This window comes from Vitis vinifera, chromosome 18 (assembly GCF_030704535.1).
Source record: "Vitis vinifera cultivar Pinot Noir 40024 chromosome 18, ASM3070453v1".
NCBI classification, from domain to species: Eukaryota; Viridiplantae; Streptophyta; class Magnoliopsida; order Vitales; family Vitaceae; genus Vitis; species Vitis vinifera.
The window spans coordinates 7,085,019-7,108,320 of NC_081822.1; the positions used below are offsets into that span (position 1 = coordinate 7,085,019).

At 35.9% G+C, this 23,302-nt stretch overlaps 1 protein-coding gene across 1 annotated transcript in view; it reads left to right on the forward strand.

Annotated features, from left to right (window-relative positions):
• The first annotated feature begins 3,756 nt into the window (after positions 1–3,756).
• LOC100243779 (pre-mRNA-processing protein 40A) overlaps positions 3,757–23,302 on the forward strand; it is a 39,442-nt gene continuing 19,896 nt past the window's right edge. Inside the window, exons 1-7 of the mRNA XM_010666182.3 lie at positions 3,757–3,942; positions 6,611–6,673; positions 7,223–7,288; positions 7,386–7,724; positions 7,818–8,003; positions 20,233–20,306; positions 20,534–20,603. Of these exons, the coding sequence (XP_010664484.1) occupies positions 6,641–6,673; positions 7,223–7,288; positions 7,386–7,724; positions 7,818–8,003; positions 20,233–20,306; positions 20,534–20,603 (768 nt within the window). The 5' untranslated portion in view covers positions 3,757–3,942; positions 6,611–6,640. The remainder of the gene's footprint in view (positions 3,943–6,610; positions 6,674–7,222; positions 7,289–7,385; positions 7,725–7,817; positions 8,004–20,232; positions 20,307–20,533; positions 20,604–23,302) is intronic.

Here is a 23,302-nt window from a genome sequence, read left to right on the forward strand (position 1 = left end):
TAAATTAGAGACTTGGGACTTGTGAATCATGAATAGTTCAAACAAGGGTAAAATGAGCAAATCATGGGTGGTAAATGCTAGTAGGATGAATGTTGTGAACATAGTTAGAGAACAAGTAACTATAAAGGAAGAAGTTTTGAGGTCATGTTTCCAAGTTCAAATGAAGATTCGGTTCAAACAAAAACGATTATAATATACTTGACTTTGTACTAAATTACGGGCTATTTCTTCAAATCTTTTTGGGGTAAGTTGTATATTTTTTTCAAAACTTAAAGAAGCTAGGAGTTCATTGCTTCAAATGGTGTACAAACTAGTATTGAAATGGTGGAGATATGACCATTTGAAAACAATTTTGCAAAATTGATAAAAATTGAATTCGAAATTCAACGGAATTTTGAATTGAGCTTTGAATGGCAGAAGTTGAGAGAAAAAAAATCCAAACACATCTAAATTTTGACTAAGCTTCCCAAATATGAACCAAGGCCCTCCAAGCTTCCTCTCAGTTTCTGGACCTCTTAAGGCCTAAAAAGAGTCCAATAAGCCTAGGATTCAAGAATTTTATAATTTTTTTGAGATATCTTTAATTGTTTTTAAATATTTTTGGCCAACAGGGCTATGGCACGTGCCTAGGTTTAGTTTATATTATTTAAACTCAATTCTTTGTAGGTTTTGAAAGATATGGAATATAGAGGTGAAATGATCTCTCATCTTGAAATTCTTCAATAATGTCTTAGGTTTTATCAGTGTCTTTAGAATTAGACTAATTATTGAACCAAAAAAAGTTTTCAATTAATGTTTCAATGGTTAGACCGGTGGTTAAATCGTAGTTGAACCGGTGACATTATAAATATATAATTTATATTTTATTAAATTTTAAATTAATTATAAAAAATTCAAAAATATATAATTAACATTTTTAATAATATTTTATTTTTAAAATTTGATATGTCAAATTAAATTATAAAGATAGATATTAATATATTAAATAAAATATATAAAAATTTGAATATGAAAATATGTTTAAGATGAAAAAATTATAATGTTTAAGTTATCTATGTATTTTCTTATTTTAAAATTTAAAAATCATTATATTGATTAATTATATTATTTTCATACATATTATTAATAATTGTTAAAAAAATAAACTTTTATGTAAATAACTAAACATTTATATTTGTTTTAATATTTTATATGATAAAATTTTGAAAAGGGCATTAATATATAAACATTACATTATTTTATATCAAAAGGGTCGTCCACCGTAATGGTTTCCTACTATCTTTGTGAATGGCAATTTGATCCGATTTTAAAAACAATGAGTTTTTATTTTATTTTATATTTTTTCCATTGTATTTTTCTAGAAACCAAACATGGGTTGTGAGGAAAAATCCTTCACCATGTTTAGCTAATTTTATGATTCCCAAATGCTAACATGAAAATGAAGAATCCGAAAAAGAAGTGACAAGAAACAACAATGTATTACATGGTTTGATTATGTTTTCAATTTTGAATTGGTAAGAATAAATTCTTTGTACTAGCTCACCCTATGTAAGGTATAGAGGATTCTTACCAATATATTAGTAATTATTGGGACAATCTTGATCACTAACTACCTTAATTTGATCCTATTGCCAATAACTCCAAGAGTTAAATCAATGAGATTGATATAAGTTTTTAATTGAATAACATTGAAAACTAAAACTAACTACCATATTTATTTGGTTTAAGAGATCAATGTTCAAAAATAAAATTTAAGTTTCATATACAATATTGGTTCTAAACTTCAATTTGATATCGAATTGACTTTGATTATAGACCTTAACTTTTACAATGCTATCTTTTTAAGGATTTGACATTGTATTTTTAAACTCTTTGGGACATTTTTCTTTTGTCTTATTTATTTCATTAAATATTTTAGGAAAAAATTACCCATATTTTATTTTTATTTATATAAATTGGAGTTTCATTAGTTTTTAACAAATAAATAATTTTTCTAATTTAAAAATGATTGAACACATTAGAATTGATTGTAGAAGACGACAACCCAAAGTACTACAAAGTTATAGTAACTTGATCTCTAGTTTTTATTTGTTAGGGTTATTACATATTTAGACTTTAACATTTTAATTACAATAGGGATTTATGGTCACATTGCTAGTTGATAACTCATATACTTTAAATCTCAAAAGCTTCTAAGGTATAGAAAACATTTTTTTTTTTGAATTTTAGTTATCTAAAATCATAAAATGACAACCAACCACTAAAAGACATTGATCGATTGAAATGAAGAAGTTTAACTAATAACTGAAAAACTTTTTAAGATAAATAAACTGATAATTGAACAATATATATTATCTGATAATATGGTTCCTCAAAACATTGTGAAAATATCTATTAAAATTGTCTATTCCTTTAAAAAACGACACACCAATATTGTTGAATTATCACATAAAGGTAAAAGTTAGGCCAAAACACTACACCTATTTCTTCAAACCTTTTTTATTTATTGTCTTTACGTTAAATAGGGAGTTAATGTCATTTTCTCTATTGAGAAGAGCATATGCATTGGAATACAAATAATGTGCAAAAGTCAACAAAAAAAGATATTAAACCAATGGCCACATTATGAAACCATAGTAAACTTGATGGAAAACCTTTGCACAACATCACATTAATATCACACATCAAGGTTACAAGTTGATGAGAATGCATAAAATTATCAATTAGATCTCTCATCCTAGTATAGGTTTGAAACTTAGGGAACGTGTACCCAAATGAGACTTTTGCCTCTAATATATGATTGCAAATGAACTTTTGTCAAATAGTGAATTATCTTGCTAACCAACTGATGGGTATTTCTTCCCTTCATGGAGTTCATACAAGTCTCCAATCCATCAATTGCAGTACCGACACTCATTTGTTTTTAGAAGAAAGCACAACACCATTTCTCACTAACCTATCTTATTCAAAAAATATTTTCCCTATTGTCCATGTTCTTATTAGAAATCATATTGAATTCAAATGTAGGATCCAGAATGTTAAACAATATGTAATATTATTTTCATTGACTTAGATGATGTTTGTTTTTTTATTTAATTCTAAATAGAACCTTAATGCTTAATAGCGTTAAATATTAAGTTGTTTGTTTTTATAGTATTTTATTTTTATTAAGTATTAAAAAGTAAAAAAAAATCAATATGTCATTTTTTCTATTTAGAAAAAGTTACATATTTTGACTTTTTTTATTTAGTAAAAAGTTTATAATAAGTCATGAAAAAGTAAAAAAACAAACAACCTAAATTCTGAAAACAAATTTTTTTAAGTAAAAAGCCAAAAAAACAAACACCACCTAAACAAACATACCGATGGTCCATACTATTAAATTGACTTTAAAATAAAACTATAAAATTATGTAAAAATAATAAATTCTAAATATAATTTTATTTGTTTATAATAATGGTTCTATAAGATAAATTATTATTTTATTCCATCTTAAATTAATAAATAATGAATTTAAGTAAGAAATATATTTTAATAGTGTAGTAAGCCATCACTTTATTCACTTTTTATGATCAATATAAATATAAATGTAAAAAAAAAAAAAATTAAAAATTAAATATAATATAGGAATTAGGATGATAAGGCTTCATCCAAAACAGCTTTACCTTCTAGAAAATGAAACAAAGAGAAAACTTTACCATCAAATTAAAAAAAAAAAAACAGCTTTTAAGGTCTTTTAACACAAATTATATGGGTATATAGAGGTGGTGGGCCCGGACTAGAATGCAGTGCGCGTGTGCAAGTCTCCTTGTGCAAACCCATGCTTAATAGTTGCGACTCGGATGCAACTGGGTCCTTAGGGTTTATACACCTCTAGCTCTCCTTCTCACCGACTCGCCGCTGCGCTCTGCCTGAATCATCTTTGCTCCGATCTTCTTTCAGGTAAGCCCGCTGCGCATGTTTCTTGCTATCCGTATCGAGCCCTAATTCGTTGTGTAGAAACCCTAGAATTGGATTTGATTTGGATTTTCGGTTCGAAAATCTTGATTTTGTTTTGGAAGTGTTGGTGGAATTGGTTGCGTGGAGACACACTCGCACGCACGCCAATTGCTGTTGTTACGGTTCTCTGCTCCTCCAATGGAGAGCTTGGCGTGCGAGATATGCCGTTGTTAGTGCATGAAGTTTATCCGTTTCTTGAATTGATTCTCCACATGGAGCAAGCAGAGTTTTATCCGGAGGCGAATGTTAGAATTTCTAGGGTTCTGTTTTTCGTTCTCAGTGGGATCTGAGTGTAGTTACAAATTTAAAGAACCTTCATTGTCAGAATGGCCAGAGTCTTTATCATGTTATTGTTTAGAATCGTGTAGTCCTGAATGGATTATTTTGTCTTATGATTTTACAAAAGCTTATAAACTAATTAATTCTGTTTAGAGTCTAATAACTTTTTCCTGGAAGTCTAAATTTGAAAAGGGTTGAAGTTGGGTTGCAATGTATTATTTATATAATCACATTTTAAATTAAGCAAAAGAAGATTTGTATTTTCTGGTCAATGGGTGTTTGTGATGTGTTCACAAAATCGTCGATGGGGTCCTTTCGTGGATGGGTCCTTTCTTGGATTTAAGTTGAACTCAATCTTACTAGTGGTCTATCCAATTTCTTGCAAAGTGAATTTATTTATTTTTCATATAGGGTGTGGTAATGATTTCATTTTGGGGTTAAATGGCTTGGCAATAGTTATTTTGAGAGAGTCTCTAGTTAATGCTTAAACATATGTAGTATCAGTTTGGCATTGATTTAGGTATTTTTTTTTCCTTTTTTTGTCCTCATTGGGACTTGAACCTGGAACCTCCTATAAACCCATCCCAACCCTTTGCCACTTGAACCAGGCCTCAAGGGCAAGACAACAGAGATTATAGAAGTGTATTACTCTAATACAGAGTGTTAACTTCTATGATCCTCTTGTGTAGGGCATGGTATATCCCAGAATAAGGATCTTTGGAAATAGCTTCTGGTTAAATCCATATCCTTGTGGATTGCTGTAGCCAGTTTCTTGGTATGGTAATAACTAATAAGAAGCTAAGGCATTTCTTATGAGGGGAAATAAATGAGGACATATTTTATATTGTGTCAAATACAGATTGAATTTCCATAAATGATTGGGAGATGGGGAGACAGGTATGAATTTGGTACCTTAGGAACAGTGGTTGTGAGATGTTTTATCCAGTGAAGCTCTATTGGGAGGTAGTATCACATATATGCTGTTTTGCATTGTATTTTTTAGATGTGTAGCATGCCGAAACAACAAATATAGCCAGCATATTCAAATAGCAGACGCAATTCATGTGTTTCACTAGTATATATGTACATTCTTCCTTTGTTAGAACATTATGGAGTGTTAAGGGAAAAAAGGAAGAAACCTTTCATGTATGGTGTGGGGATTTGCAGTTGAGGGATGCTTTCCTGAATCTTTTTTCTATAGCTTCCTCTAAAGATGCTCAGATGGTTGATGTTTGGGATGGTGGTAGTTGGAATCCTAGGTTTATTAGACAGTTGAGTGATTGGAGTTGGAGGAAGTAGACAACTTATTTGGGAGTCTGCATGATCATTCCCTTTTTACGGATTTTGAGGACATAGTGGAGTGGATGGACACAAAGAGTGGTGTTTTTTTAGTTAAGTCATTCTACTCCTCCTTGGCTAGTAAGAGAGCAAATCCTTTCCCTCATTGTATAGTTTGGAACTCTTGGGCTCCTGTTAGAGTTAGTTTCTTTGCTTGGGAGGCAACTTGGGCCAATATTTTGACTTAGGATCAGCTCAAAAAGAGGGATTGGAAGATGCTTAATAGATATTACATGTGTAAAGAAGAAGAAACAAGTGATCATATTCTTTTTCATTGTCTGAAAGCTCGTATTTTGTGGCAGCTGATTTTTTGTTTTATTTGGTATGCAGTGGGTGATGCACTCTTAGGTGAGAGGGTTGCTCTTGAGTTAGGAAGGCTCTTTTGTTGGTAGAAAAAGGAAAAAAGCTTGGAAGGTTGCTCCTTTATGCCTTTTTTGAACCATTTGGAGGGAGAGCCTTTGAGATTTGTGAAAGTTTAGATCATTCTTTTAAAAAGTTTTTTTTTGTATCTATTTTGGGATTGGGTTAGATTGTACATTGGGGATGACTCTATGTCAATGCTTTATTTTGTGGATTGGTTAGAAACTTTGTAGGGTGCGGTTGTATGTTTTTGTGTATTTGTGTCTTTTTGCTTTTTGGTTGCTTCTATATACATTGTGTATACTCTTTTCTTTTTAATACAATTGCTTTTACTTTAAAAAAAAAAGTATTTTTGACTTGATGTTTCTTAGTAAGACAGTAGTTTTATTTGGTTGTCTGTTTGATAACAATGCATGGAAGATGCAAAATTTTGTGTTTGTTCATGCTATATAGGTGATGAGTCACTCATCCAATTAAGCTAACTTACATAGTTTGGGCATGGTTGGATGCTAGTGTTCTCTCTCATTTATGCATCTGCACTAGCAATTTTCCTGATCCTTAATCAATTTTCAAAGCCTTGTACCACAACATTCTTTGATTGGATGGTATTCTAGTGACATTCTTGTTTTTGCAGCTTTTTGAAGAGGCTTGCCTATGTGCTGGAATGGCCAATAATCCTCAATCTTCTGGGGCACAGGTACTTCCAATCTGATTCTATCATTTATCTTAGATTGAGTGGCAAGACTTCAACTTGGCTCAACTTGAAACAAGTTCCGCCGATGTATGATATTTAAACTGTATTATTATTGACCCACGTTTATCAATTAGTTGTATCAAAGTTGAATCATCCCAGGGATCTATCAAAAAAAAAAAAAAAAAAGTTGAATCATCCCAGGGGATTCACATCTTGAATAAGCTAAATCGGGTCAAGGTTTTATTAAATTAAAACCTCACCAAGTATTGAGATAACTAATCAATTTTTATTATATTGTTCTTGACAAGGTCTGATTCAGTGAGAGCCATTTTTTAGCTGAATTGCTTAGAATATGGAAATAGCACTTCACTTTTGGCTTGAGTTTTTAGTCAATTGGATCAGTTTTTTCCTATTTTTGTTGTACTTGATATTTTCTCCTGTTTAAATCATTTTGCTGTTTTTCTTTCCTGACTCTGAATCACTGTCTCTCTCTCTTTCTCTTTCTCTCTCTGTTTCTTTTTGCTTCTCTCCTTCCCCCTCTTTTTGGAAAAGCCACTTCGGCCTCCTGCAGTTGGATCCATGGGGCCTCAAAATTTTGGTCCACCATTATCTATGCAGGTAAATTTCTTTCCCTTTGTATAGTATGGTAACTCTTTTCATCTGTTCTTTCATGTGGCTTTAACAAGTGCATTATATGCAAATCTATTTGCTACAGTTTCGACCTGCGGTTCCGGGACAACAAGGACATCCGTTCATTCCAGCAGCTTCTCAACAATTTCGGCCAATTGGACAAAATATTTCTTCACCAAATGTGGGAGGGCCTTCTGGTCAAAATCAGCCGCCGCAGTTTTCTCAAGCTATGCAGCAGTTACCACCTAGGCCAAACCAGCCTGGTCCCATTGCACCTTCATCACAGCCAATTCCCATGCCATACATTCAGCAAAACAGACCTCTTACTTCCAGCTCGCCGCAGCCTAATCAAACTGCTCCCCCTTTAAATAGTCATATGCCTGGTCTGGCTGGCCCAGGAATGCCTTTCTCATCATCGTATACTGTACGATCTTACACATATTAGATTGTTTTCATACCTTGATTTTGGTGTACCTTCATTACTTATGGTACTTGTTTTCCTGATTCTGTGTTTCAGTTTGCACCAGCTTCTTTTGGCCAGCCACAAAGTACTATTAATGCATCAGCGCAGTTTCAACCAATATCTCAAATGCATGCACCTGTTGGGGGACAGCCTTGGTTGTCATCTGGAAGTCAGAGTGGTGCCCTAGTTACACCGGTTCATCAGGCTGGCCAACAGCCTTCTGTTACTGCTGACATTCCAGTAAGCGTTTTCTTCATATTTCCTACAATTCTATCTTCTTGTTGTGCTCCTTTGTTGATTTTGATCTGAATCATCTCTAGACAAAAGTCTTCTATTCATGCAATAAGTCCTAAAATTTCTCTACTAGCACTATTTTATAAGATGGCACATTGTTGTATCTCCATTTTTTTATTTCCCAAGATGACTCTTGCATGACCAGCTACCATATTTCCTTATATATATATGTATGTATGTATGTATGTATGTATGTATATATGTATATATATATATTTTAAATTTGTGAATTTAAATTTTGCATATTATAGATGGAGTTGACCTTTATTCTGCTGTAATCTTAGTTGAAGTTGGTAGAATTTTTTTGTCACAACAATATTCTCATCGTAGATTAAACTGTTTGTTTAATGATCTAAGACACCCTTGGTTGGCCATAAAGACTTCTCATAGAATAAGGCTAGCCAAAAAACAGTAGATTCTATCACTACAACCCCTTAAGTTATTATGTGGGAAACAGATAAGGTTGGAACACTTTCTTCAGAAGGAGTTTACTTGCTATTGTGCTTGGTTTTCAAGCATGAGACCATCCAAATTATGATTTACTGAAAGGCCCATTGATGTGAATTCAATGTCTATTTTAAATTTAGTTGATTGTTTGGGTTCTAGATAATAAGAAGGAAGTTTTTTTTCAATTGTTGTTTGGTGCTCCTTGTATCTTTCCTGTGAGCCTTAATGCATCCTTTTTGATTTGCGATGTTAATATAGATATTTGTTTGCCTGTCAAAAAACGTTAACAAAAACAAAAAAAAAAAACGTTATGACTGTACCAAAAGTGCAATTATTGTAGAATTTTTCTACAGAGATCATGTTAATGATAACATTTTACATGTGAAAGCCTTAGCACTGACTTTGCTTCTATTTTTTTTTTTTTTGATAGGCAAACAAAAACCATATTAATAGCGCCTAACAAAAAGCATATCAAAGTACATAGGATGTATATAAAGGACATCAAGAGGTGAAGTAAGAAGGGAGGAGACATAAAAAACATTAAGTCCCTTCATGAAGACTCTAATTAATCTATAAAATCCATCATGGACCTCCATCCATGTACCTCTTCACCCACAGCACGATATTACAAAAAACGTGGATTTAAGTGTTTGATATGGCATTGCTTTGCTTTCGAATGATTTCCGTTTCCCCTTTCATAAAGACCGAAACACGTACAACAGGATAACCCTCCAAACTTTTTTCCCCCATACAAAAGAAGCATGCTGCCCTAAGAGGGTTTCTTTTACTGAATGCGGCATCATTCTTGCAACCTTGAACAGGGAAAACACCAAATTTCATAAGACCCTAGCTCTGATACTTATCAAAAAAAAGAAAAAAAAAGACCCTAGCTCTGATACAATGCAGAAGGATGGGATTAACTAACTCTTCATCTTCTTTACAAAGAAAAGATTGGTTCACCCAGGGTATCCTTACCTTTGCAGTAGGGCCGAAGTCAAAACCTTTCCCAAGAAGCTTTCTAAGCAAAAATCTCCACTTTTGCTAGAGTCATCAAATTTCAAATAGCTCCCATTGGAAATGTTTCTTGCCTTGAGAGAGTGTAGAAGGATTTGACTAATAATTTACCCTTCTTTGCATCCATTCATGCCATTATATTTTCGTAAATTCAGCACACCTCTCCTGAACCTTGTCAAGTGTCAAAGTTCCAATTGCCATGGATAGTAGGTACTCATAATTAGTAACCCATACTTCTCCTTTGCTGACAACCTCTGAGTTTTCTTGAGCTTCTTCTGTACTATCAGTAACTCCTGCAACAACAATTTTGACTCTTGGATTTCTTTGGGAAAGGAGTGAAACCTTTCTGATGCAACTCATGGAAAAAATCAACTGTTTTTCTGTTGCTGAGAATAATGTTCTCTCCTTTTACAACCACAAACATAAAACCTAAATTTGTTTTCTAGTTTCAACAACTTCATTTCAAGATTGTCCAACAGAACTAACTTTCTTTTCTCATGAAATTCAAGTCTTATGTGAAAGAACTCCTCTAGAATCTGCTCAAGTGTTACGTATTTCGTGATGGTGCAATTTGAGTCAAACAGGTGCATGTGTTACTTCTGGAGATTTTAGTGGTGAGCTTGAATTTATGCAACCATCCCTATTGCTATTTGATTTTAGTGCTCTTTCATTTTTCTCCTTTGCTATGGTTTTAGACATAGGGGAGCAACTCTTCAAACTTTCTTCTTCTTTTGGGGTCCATGCTAGCTCAAGGGGGCATTCCATATCAAGGAGCGAATTATCTACTCTATTTCAAAGAGAGTGTAAATCATTTGGCCACAAATGACTACTTTCAAGCGGTGAAGGAGGACGTGATCAATATTTTCTTTCTTCTCCTTTACTCATATAGCATCTATTCGACATATTTTGTCCTCTTGTTTTGAGTTGATCTAATGTCAATATCCATACTTAAATGGCTTCCGAAGAAAAAAGCCAACTCTTGATGGAACCTTATTTTTGATAGATATAGAAAAAGATATATTAATAAGAGACGCCAAAAGAGTGACTCAAGGTATATAATACCTATACACCCCTTGCCAAAACAATAAAAAGAGGAAAAGGAATAACCAAACAGAAGGGGCTTAAACAACCTCAACAAGAGCCCAACCAATCAACAAAACTAAGGTTAGAAGATAATTATCTATAAACAACTTTGTCTTTAGCCAAAGAGAGTGAACACAAGAACTTTTTAGTCTCTGGATTGAAAACATGTCATCATTGAAGGCCATTCTATTCTTTGCATTCCACACTATTCAAAAGATGTGTAAGGGAGCTGTTCTCCAAACCTTCTTATGTTTTTTGCCTACAAAAGAACCATGCCAACCGAGTAGAGTCTCTTTGATCAACGAAGGAAGCACCCAAGAGACTGGGACAAAGAAAAGAGCAGCTCCCATAAAACCTTTATTTTGACATAGTGAATAAGAAGGTGATCTATGGTCTCTTCATTCTCATGGCACATAAAACATCTATTTGCTAGGGCTCATCCTCTTTTTTGAACTAGATCTAAGGTTAAAGCTTTACCCCACGTTACCTCCCAAGCAAAAAAGCTAATCTTAGGCTACACCCAGGAGTTCCAAATGCTTCTTGAAGAGAAAGAAATGGAGCTGCACGATTGTAAGGCATTGTAAAGAGATTTGATAGAAAACTTGCCACTCTTTGTTTCGGTCCAAAGTATCGTGTCTTCCACATTCCCACACTCTTTTCCCATGCAACCGCACCCACCTCTCAATTATTAAAGGGTCTATGGAAACAAGGATTCCATTCCTCCTTCCCCCCTTCCTCCCTTCCTCCCTTTTGTCGAGGAATCCTAAATATCCTCCATTTGTGCCTCATTTGAGTCAGCTAAAACAAACAAGGATGAGAAGGACACACACAAAGGAGAATCCCCACATCACTTATTGTTCCAGAATCTCACCTTCCATCGATTAGCCACTAAAAAAGAGATCCCATCATTTGCAACATCCTAATCCTTATCACTTTCCACAATCCAACACCATATACCTTTCTCACCTCTCGAGAGCACCAACCCTTTCTTCCCCATATTTTCCTCCGATTACTTGATTCTAAAAGACCCCTTTCTTATTCGCAAATCCTTAATTCCATTTGCAAAGGAGAGCCTTATTAAGAGTTGAAAGACACTTAGCTCCCAGATCCCCTTTCTTCTTATCTAAGCAAACAATCGCTCATTTTACTAGATGTGGTTTCCGCTCCAAAGCCCTACCTCCCTAAAGAAAATCCCTTTGAATCTGGTCTAGTGTCAATCTAACTGACCTTGGTATGCATAACAAAGACATAAAATAAATGGGTAAGGTAGACAAAGTACTCCAAGTTTGGGTTTCTTTAAAATGTACTGTCTCTTCCACATAACCAACCTTCTATGGAACTACTCTTCCACACCATCCCAAATTGCTATTGATTTAAACAGTGCATCCAAAGGTAGGCCCAAGTAAGTGAACGGGAGACTACCCACCTTACAACCAAACTCATAAGCAAAGTCATCAATATTTTCCACCCTTTCGATGTGAATTAATTCACTTTTATCTAAATTTATTCTCAACTCCAAAATGGCCTCAAACCACTTAAGCAATCAACAAAGATAGGTCATTTGATCCTTTACTTATAAAAAAGAAAAAAAGAAAAAAGAAAAAAGATAGGTCATTTGATCTTGGGAGGCTTGGCAGAATACCATGGTGTCATCGACAAACCAACAAATAGGAAATCTAAACCCTTTCTCCACTCGTTCCCTTCACTTCACCTCACTACCCAAGAAAACCCCTCCATCCACTGCCCTCTCCAAGAGGCAACAGAACGCCTCAATTGCAATCACGTATTGGGCGAGAGAGGATCCCTCTCCCTTAAGCTTCTTGAGCTTTAAGAAAAGCCTATAGAGTACCATTGACCAAAATAGAGAAACTTACTATGGAGATGCTCCACTTGATCCACCTAATCCATTTCTCCCAAAATCTGATTTTTTTTGCATAATCGCAAGGAGGAAATACCAGTCCACATGATCATAGGTCTTCTCTATGTCAACTTTGCACAAAATACTGCACTCATTATTTTTCAATATTGAATCAATGGCTTAATTAGCAATAAACACTAAATCTAGAATTTGTCTTCCCTCCACAAACGCCTCTTGGGCCTTAGACACCGCTTTTCCTACCACCTTTCTTAATCTATTGGCTAACACCTTTGGCTAGCCTCTTGTACAACCCACCCACCAAACTAATAGGCCTAAAGATCCTTAAGTATTCAACAGCCCATTTTGTTAGAATTAAAACTAAAAAGGTTGCATTCTAGCTTTTAACAAAATTGCCATGCTCATGGAAATCCTTGAAAAAGCTCATCACCTCATCCTTCACAAAATCCTAAGAGAATTGCAAAAAGGTCATAGAAAACCCATCCGACTCTAATGCTTTATCCCCATTGAAACTCAATAGTGCACCAAAAACCTCCTCCTAAGAGAAGGGCTCCTCTAATCTTAAAAACATCATGAGCCTCTAAGCTCTCAAACAGTAGCTCATTTAACCTAGGGTTCTAGTCCCCTAGATTAAAAAATAGATACTGAAAGGCTTTAACTACTCCTTCCTTGACAACATTTTCCTCAGAGTGCTAAGAACCATTAATCTTAATTTGTACACATAATTCTTCCTTCTATGGGTATTAGCCATCTTATGAAAGTAATTGGTATTTCTATCCCCCTCCTTCAGCCACACTTCCCTAAATTTTTGCTACCATGAAATCTCTTATGATAAAACTCATTTTTTTAATCTTCCCTAGCTTGCTTTCTTGCTTCCACCTCTTCTAAGGGTAGGGTATTCGTTTTTTCCTTTGTATCCTAATGGACTACTTGATTCAAAGCCATAGCCTTCCTGACTTCAGTTTTGCCAAAAACTTCTCTGTTCCACTCCTTAAGGTTTAACTTTAAGGCCTTCAATTTTGCAGCTAGAATGAAACTTGAGGACCTGCTAAAATTGTACCCCTCCCACTACATTTTTAGAAGGTCCTTGAAGCACTCCTCCTTCAGCCACATACTTTCAAATATAAAAGGAAATGGGCCTCTCCTCGGTCCTCCCCCATCTAGAAGTAAGGGAAAATGGTCAGACATAGGTCTAGGGAGAACATACTGCAAAACGATCAAGCCTTGACATGGATTGATTATTTAAACCACCTCCAAGTTAAGGGGCCCCTGCACCAACGACAAATCTTTCAACTTTAAGTCCTCAATTATCTTAGAGAACAGTTTCATTGATGAATTCAATCTCGCTCTTTTATTGCACTGTCCATGATATCTAATCATGTTAAAATCCCCTGCAACACACTAGGGGTCACTCCAAAGCCCCTTTATAACCCCCAATTCACCTTAAAAGCAATCTCTTTCCCTCCTCTAGGTTGAGCCATAAACCCTTGTAAAAATCCAACTGCAATCATCCTCGTGATTCTTAAATTGACACGAGATGGAGAACTTGCCCACTTCCATGCCAACCAATCGTAATACCCTATTATCCTAAAACACCCCAATTCCTCCAACATCTCCCCTTGAGTCCACAACACCCCACTCTAAGAATCTCCCCACCCTTAGATTGCGCACTAGCTCACTTGACATCTTTTTAGATCTTGGTTTCTTGTGAGCAAACTGGATCCATCTTATGCTTCTTAATCATGGCCTTTCTCACCTTCCTTTTGTCTTTGTCATTGGTCCCTCTTACATTCTAGGATAATATTCAATCCTTCATCTAGAATTGGATGCGTTGCCCCCCTCCCCCCTCCCCCCCCCTCTTTCTTCTCCTCCTACTCCAAGGTAGTTCATAGGACAATCCGACTTTTTCAATTTTGTTTCAAACCTTGAGGACTCTGATATTTCTTTCTTCTACCAGCCATCTTCCCCTTTTGATATTTCCTCTCTTTCATCCTTTTGAGCAAGGTCAAAATCTCCCCATCCAACCCCTTCGTTGGCATTCCTAAGCGATGGATAAACTTAGCTAAACAACTAGAAGACCAACACAGTAGAGTCTATTCCCACTCCCTCCACTAGTTCGCCCCACAAATCCTTTTCTGACAAGGCTCCCGTTACCTCCTCAATAGCCCCCAAATCCATACCCAAAGAACAAGAGCCTTCCATTTCCCTCCCCATCCGCCAAAATCACCCTTAACGGATCTAGTGTTGCCTCCCTTCCCGCCTTGTCCCACAACCAACATGAGACGCACCACTAGTGGTAACAAGTGCCTTTTCCAATCTAGAGAGAGAAGAAAAAGAAGAATGATCTTGCTTCCCCAAAAGGAAAAATGAATAAGAAGGAGTTGGGTACCTGGAAGTCTCTTGCAAAAGTGCTTCGTTAGTGAGATATGAACATCGTATCATCGACGACTGAGTTCCCTTCTTGTTGCTAAACCTAGAGCCATCAAATCATTCTTTGTCAGTCCTCCACTCCTCTATGAATCTAGACTCTCCAAAAGCCCTAGCCTCTTTTATACTCCCATCTTTGTTGGACTGGCCCACACCCATGGATCTTTTAAGACGCCGCTGGCTTGATCCACTTCAACAAACGAACTAGGCCTCCTTACCTCTTGTTCCTCCACAACCCGTCCCAAACCAAAACCCCCTTGGGCTAAAGGCCTACCCGCCTTTCTCCCAAGGCCTGTAAACCCCTAGGCTTCCGTTCCACTCAAAACTCTAGCCACACTTCCTCTTCCACCTTCTTTCTTTGACCTTCCCACAAACGTAGAATCAGAATTATTAGTGTCAACATCCTTTCTTCACAAAAATTCTCCACCTCCACACGACATGGCAGCCATTGCACACTGCAAATCTGGCTGCAGTTGTTTCACTCTACCACCCGCTCGTGTGTCACCCCTCCATCATCCCTAACCTCCAATGCCTCTCCCCTACCACTCCTAAACAATGGGACCATTTCTGATACCTTTGGTGGAGCTTCCCACCATAGTCATACAACAAAACAAAATGAACCAACCATCACTTGTAGAGAACCTGACCACTAAACCTTCTGGAATCACCAAGATCCTAGCCCATTGAAATTTTGAAAAAACAAAGTTTCTTCATCCACTGCAATAAACCCCCATAGTTGTCTCGATCTTTTTGAACACCTCCCAACTCCAAAAATGAAGCAGGAGACCCACTATCCTCACCCAGACTTCCTTAGTGAGTTCACCTTTTTGGAAACACCCCACTTCTATGCCCCACCTCTCCAAGTGCAGAAGTTTCTCCTTAAAACATTGAAACCCTCTTTTCAACACCCTGTTTGCCTCTGCTTTGTCCTCAAACTCAAAGAAAAGGAATGCACCTCCTAACTTTGCAATCTTCACTCCCCCTTTTAGGTTCCAATGGAATCTCCCCCAACTCCTTAACAACAACAAATGTAGAACTGATATTGAAGGCTTTCCCCACTTCCCAACCAAACACCGATCCAATTGCTCCTTCGTACTTAGCAAATCCCTTCCCCTCAATTGGAGCCAAACTACCTCACTTAACCTTCTTGCTTTCGCTTTCAAAACATTAACAAAGGACCCTTTTGCTTTCTCCATAGGAACTTTGCTACTGCTTTCCACCTTAACGACGACCGATCCAAAGGAAATCTTGGAATCAGTAAGGGTAACTACACCTAGAGAATTGAGCTTCTCAACTAAGGTGGCCTACCCCTTAAAATACCTTTACCTTCAGGGAACACTAAACGATACCTCCTTGCTTTCATATCAACAACAAAGGATGAACGTTCTTGCTTCATTTGAACGTTGTTTGAGCCTAAACTTCCTTTTTCCATCTTCCCAACTTAAAACAAAACTCTTACTAGATTCCCCTTGATGGAACTCCTTTAAATGAAGTAAATCCCATAACATCTCTTTCGATCTCCCCTTTTCCTAAAAAATCGTAGCGTTTCTCTCTGATCACACCATCCACAACAAAGTGAGGCAAACGATTTGTCAAAGTGTCTTGCTTCTAATTGAATTCCCCAAACCTTTAAATGCAATAATCATCATGTTCACAATACTCCTTGGTGGAACCCAAGCCAACCCTACTAGATTGAAGAGCTTGTGCCAAAGCCCAATAGTTAAAGGACAATGAAGAAAAAGGTGGTCGATCGATTCTCCATTTCCCTTGCATAGAATGCACCATTGAGGATAAAGGAATTTGTAGGGTTTTCCCAACTGCAACTTGTTATTGGTATTTACCTTCCCATGTACTACTAACCAAGCAGGGGCCTTAACCTTCGAAGGGGCTTTTGAACTCTACAAAAACTTGGTCGGAAGGAACAAAATAGGATTTGAGAAATTTGATAAGGCCAAGAAAAAAGATTTAACAAAAAACAAGCCTGATGAGGACAAAGAACAAGCTCTTGAATCTGCCACAGAAGGAGAGAAATGCATTGAACTAAGGAAGGATATGATTCTTTGAACGAGTTCAATTTCTGTATCAGTAAGATTACGACGAAAATTAAAATTCCAAGAGAGTGGATAAGAATTGCCAAGGATAACTAAGACGGTGAGGTTTTTTTTTATAGAAATAACTCTCTAAAGACCAGGGAATTGAGAGCACAAAGTTTGGTTACCCCATCATAGATCTTCCCAAAAATAGATTCTCTCCTCATTCCCCACCACTAGGCGGATAAAAAGGGAGAAATCCTGGAAAACTTGAATAATAGCCTTCCAAGGACATCTGTGTGACCATCTAACCACCATGTTGGCATCCCATCCATTAGAATGTGTCCCATAAATACTTGCAATAACCTTATGCCAAAGACCACTCCTTTCTTTTGGGAACCTCCATTTCCCAAGGAAGTCTTCCCGAAACCCAAACCTCTCAACTTCTTTGGCCGACAAACAACATCCCATCTGATAAGATGATCTTTCTTCCCTTCCCTTGCCCCAGAGCAAAGAAAATCCCTTTGCAATTTCTCAATCTTTGAGACTATTGATATTGGGATTTTGAAAAGAGAGAGAAAGTAGTTTGAAATGTGAGACAGACTTGACTGAATTAAAGTAATCCTCTCCCCTAGAGACAAAAAACCTTTTTCCATCCATCCAACCTCCTTGATATTCTCTCAACCACTGGATCCCAAAAGCCTATTGTCTGTAGGTTCTCTCCTAATGGAAGACCTAAATAAGACAAAGGCCACTTTGACATTCTGTAGGATCGAAGCCAAACTAGACAACAAGTCTTGCCTTGTATTAATACCTGAAATGATGTTTTTTTTGAATTGATTTTTAATCCTTATACTTGCCCAAAAACCAAAAGAATTAGCTTGAGGTTTTGAAGATGTTCCGGAGATGCTTTAGAGAAAAAAATGGTGTCATCTGCAAACTATAGTAAAGACACTCTAGTCCTATCCTTTCCCACAATGAAGCACTCAGTTAACCCAACTTCCTCTACTTTGATCATCATCTTGCTTAGAACATCTGCTACTAAGGTAAAAAGAAAATGAGAAAATGGGTCTCCTTGTCTCAAACCTCTAGTGGCCTTAACCTAACCCTTTGCATTTCCATTAACTAGGATTGCAAAACTTATTGAAGACAAACAAACCCTCATCCAAGGTCTCCATTTTGGGATGAACCCCTTCCTTTCTAGCACATGGTCTAAAAAGCCCCAATCCACATGATCATAGGCCTTCTCAAAATCGATTTTGAAGACCACTCCTTCCTCTCCCGACCTTTTTTTCTCATCCACCACTTCATTGGCTTTCAAGACAACATCCAAAATTTGTCTCCTTTCAACAAAGGCTCCTTGAGAGCCAAAGATTATTTCATGAAGGACTTTGCGTAAACGGCCTGATAAGACCTTAACAATTATCTTATATAAACTTGTAACCAAGCTAATAGGTCTAAAATCTAATATTTTAAAGGTTTGACTTTTCTTGGGCATCAAAGCAATGAAGGTAGCAGTTGTACTTTGATTTATTATCCATTAGTGTGGAACTCTAGAAACACCCTCATAAGTTCCTCTTTGATCACATCCCAACACTCTTGATACACTGCAATAGTGAACCCATTTGGATCAGGGGCTTTTTCCTTATTCAATTGGAAGACTCCCAAGTGTACCTCCTCTTTAGAAAAGGGCTTGTCTAGCCAAACTGCACTTTCTCCATAAATAGGGACCCAATCTAAACCTTCAACCCTCCAAGAAGCACATTTGGATTTGGAATAGAGTTTCCCAAAGAAATTTACAATCTCTTCTGAAATAATTTCAATGTTGCTTAAAGTCACCCTCCCAGAGACCAAAGACTTAATGAACTTCCTGCTTTACCTTCCATTGGCCACTTTATGAAAGAACTTAGAATTGCAATCTCTTTCTTTCATCCACTTGACCCTAGATTTTTGTCTCCAATGAACCTCTTCCCTTTAACAACAAATCCTCTAGCTCTCTTCTTCTTAAGGTTCTTTCTAATTACAGATCATGATTCAAGTTCCCTTCTTGTTCAATTAGATCAATTCTACAAGTCCGAAAGAATGAAAATTTTCCTCTCTCTTAAATCTCCAAAAGCCATTTTATTCCAATCTTTCAACTTTGATTTAACAAATTTGAATTTCCTCTTAACTTGTGACCTTCCCAACCTTCAACCGAACATTCTTGCCACCGAGCACTGAAATTGTCCTTAAACTCAAGATAGAGCAACCACATATTCTCAAACTTGAAAGGAGTTGGACTCCACTTTAAAGGATTAGTTTCCAAACAAATTGGGCTATGATCTGAGTTCCATCTAGGAAGTGCCTCTTGAAGACTTTGAGAGAAGAAAAGGTCCCACTCAGATGGAAACAAAAATCTATCCAACCTCTTGCAAATAGGAACATCTTGCATGCTTGACCAAGTAAAAGCCACATTTCTAAGAGGGGGATCAAACAAACCACTCTCCCTTATAAACTCGTCAAAACGCCTCATGTTTGGTGTTAACCTAGAAGCACCCAATTTCTCAGAGATCCTCCTTATTACATTAAAGCCCCCTCTTACACACCACATTGGGAAAGTTAGACCATACAGGTCTTGTAGCTCCATCCAAAAATCCTTCCTCCACAAAGGTTTATGCGGACCATAAAGTTAACCAAAAAGAACCTTCTTCATCAGAATTCAACTTCACAGTTACAGAGAAAGACCCTAACACCTTCTCTGTACACTTTAACTTATTAGAATCCCACATAATCACAACCCCCCCTGAAGCCCCACAAGCAGGAAGAACAACCCACTCTTTGCTTCTTCCTTTCCAGACACTACCCACAAACCTCCTATCCCAAATTTCTCTCTTTGTTTCCTGAAGCATCACAATATCTGGATTTGGAGAACCTTTTAAACCTTACAATGCCTTTGAACAATATAATAATATTTTTAAGGCAATAATTCAAAGTTGATTTCTTTTATAAACTATTGGCAGTCAAACATATCTTTAGAGTATGCTTTTTGTTGTGTCATATGTTTTGTTAGACATGCTTAAGATATGATACATATTGGTGATACATGTCATTTTGCCTGAAAATAATACCATATCATTTATTATAAGTTGTTGAAAACTATGGGTGTCACTAACAAAGTAAGAAGGGAAGTAAAAAATGAACCTAAAAACCTTGTGGGAGGTCTTGGATTTTTTCTTGTTACAGGCAGTCAGGCATCATTTGCATGAGATTTTAGTTACTATTAGCTTTATTATTTTCTTTTTGCTTGTCTGAATCTCAGGCGGGAAATGTTCCTAACCCAACTCATCAATCCTCATCTGATTGGCAAGAGCACACATCAGCTGATGGAAGAAGGTAATTCTTGTTGTAGCTGACTTATTATTTTTGCTTCTATGCTGTGGTATTGTTAAAATATGATATCATTCATTGAGGGGCTTTTACCGACCACAAAGCTTTGCTGTTTTTGAATAGTAATTCCTAATTTTTTTTATCCTGTCATCTTGCTGTCATTTATGCCATTTCTGTATTTTGTAAAATGTTTTTTTTACTGATATGTGTATGCATGTATATTTATTTTTCAGATATTACTACAACAAGAAGACAAGACTTTCTAGTTGGGAAAAGCCTTTGGAATTAATGACTCCAATTGAGGTGAGTTATATTACTGTTTGGTGTCTCTTAGAAGTTTAACATCCTTCTGTTTCTTGTGAAGCATGCCCCTTTGAATTGTTTTGGAATTTGTATGATCTGTGGTCCCTTTTATGGATGATGAAAAAAAAAAAAAAAATTGAATTGTAGCCATGCTTACAAAATCATTTTATGCAAATTCTCCTTTTGTTTGCATGTTCTTCCCCTGGTTTGTAGATGTCATGGCAAGTCAGGAGAATATAACGACTGCTCTATATGCTCACTTTGAAGGCGAGGTTTCACTTTCTCAAGGCAGGCAACAATTTGCTATTTTATTTTATTTAATCATGTAGGGGCATTTTTCATGTGGAAATGGTGGTTTGAAACAGTTAATCTATGCCGATTAGTAATGGTTGCTTTGTGTTTTTTCATTCTTTGGTTTAGTGGAGCTTTTAGGATGAGAAAATGACTCCTATTTCTTTTATGGTGTTAGGTTTTTGCTACTGTGATTTGCTTTTATCATGCCCTTTTTTTCTTTTTTAAAATTTAGATACTTGTACTGTTTATTTATTTATTTTTTGTCTCCTCGTGTGCCCATGACTCTCTATTTGCTTCTGCAATTTTACATTTGAAATATTTGGTCATGATTAATTGGCAAGATGGGCAGTATTATAATAGTAACATACAGTGGTATGCTCTGCAAATGTTTTTCATTGATGTTTTTCAGTCCCTTCTCTGTAACATGATCTGGAGTTACTTTCACTTAAGTGTGCTAAAATTAATTTATGTTCGGTTCGGAGAATACGGTTGAAGCAGTGAATATGATCATTTATATGAAAAACTCATATCTATAGTTTTGATATTTATTGTTATTTGCATATTTCCTTCCACTAATCACCGCATGCTAATGATCATCATTCTGTGGAAAGCTCATATCTTATAGTATTGGCATTTATTGTTATTTGCACATTTCCTTCTGCTAATCACCACATCTGATTCCATGGTTATGGATTTGACTTTCTTCTCTCTCTTTCTTTCCTTCTTCTTCTTTAATGAAATAATGTTACTGTTGTATACCTTTGTTTCTGGTATATGACTTTGCTTGATGTCATGCTTTCCAAAGGGTTGCACAGGTACAAGTTTTACTACACATTTTTGGAGGTACGAGGTGAATGTTGCTTGCTATGTACCATTGTGCAAATGTTGTAGTTAGTGATTTGCAAAGTAATTTAGTAAATGGTGATCTGTTGCTGTTCAGATTTTATTTATTGCTGATTTCCTTTTTCTATGGGCATGTTTTTGTTTCCTTTGTAATGGAGTTCTCGTGTGACACATGTTCTAATCACTAAAATTGATGCTTTTGTTATTCTGGAGTTTTCCCTTTAACCACAGTCTTATTAGCTTTATCATCATCCTTGTTGTGCTTTCTTTGTCAGAAAGGAAAAGAAGCTGCAGGGATGTAATATACCACTGTGAAAGTGTTGTAGTTAGTGATTCATTATAAATTAGTATCTGGTGATCTGTTGCTGTTCTGATTTTTTGATTGCTCGTTTTGTTATTCTATGGACTTGTGTTTGTTTCTTTATAAAGGAGTTCTCATGTGACATTGGTACTGAAGTGTACTCACTAAAATTGATGCAACTATCTTATTTGTTTGTATATATTAGGGTATATACCTATCATGTTAGTGTACCATGGCATGATTGGAGCAGTGGTGATTGACCAACTCTTGCCAAAATTTTATACGATGATGTATCTTATTGGCATGGCAATTGGGTAATTGGTTTTCTTGGTGAAATTTGCTATTTTACTGGCCTTGGATAATGTAGAGGATTTATATCGTAGTTTTTGGTGTTTTTCTGGGTGGCAAACGCGTTCTCTGCTTCTCTTTGGTCTTTTACTTAAATAATCACCCTCCTGCACATGTGCACAATACACACAAATACAACAATAAACCAAAATAAATCTGGACACCTTTGTTCTTGTTATTTCTCTTCAAGTTTATTCTTTATTAGCTCTGAGTCCTTGCTTCATTTGTTTGTAATTTTGAAATGCTAACTTGGCAATTTTTTTGGTCATGAACATTTTTTAAGTAGTGTCCTTCAATAAGCTCATTTGTGTGTGTGCTTTGTTTTTTGGGTGTACAAGATAAGGAAATTGTCATAACTTGGTAGCTTGTTAAAAATTAGTTGGTGCTTCAGTATTCCATTTTATAGCCTGTTAAATTATTTACTGATTGCTTATTTTTTTATTCAACCATTATATATGTTAGTTTTTCTATGGTCTGGTAATTTATTCATATATTAGAAGACATTCCATGTGTGATATGATCTTATTTGATTGTAGTTGCTGTTAATCTATTGGTGCTACCTAATATAGGGTTGTCATTCAGTGATTCTGTAACCGATCATGTTGAACTATGTTAGATTCACTTTGGACTCCTTTTTTAGGTTTTTAACATGAAAGTTCTGTTTTTTGATAGAATTAAACACACATGTAGTTAGCACCAATATGGGTTGTCATGCAGTGATTCTGTAACTGATCGTGTTGAACAATGTTAAATTCACTTTGGACTCCTTATTTAGGATTTCTAGCATGAAAGATCTGTTTTTTGATAGAATTGAGAACACATGTAGTTTTTCACTATTTTTTCCCCTCATTCTTGATGATGGTTCTCCCGTTTTACTAATGGACATTCTTTTTCAGTTCTGTTTTTCTTGGTT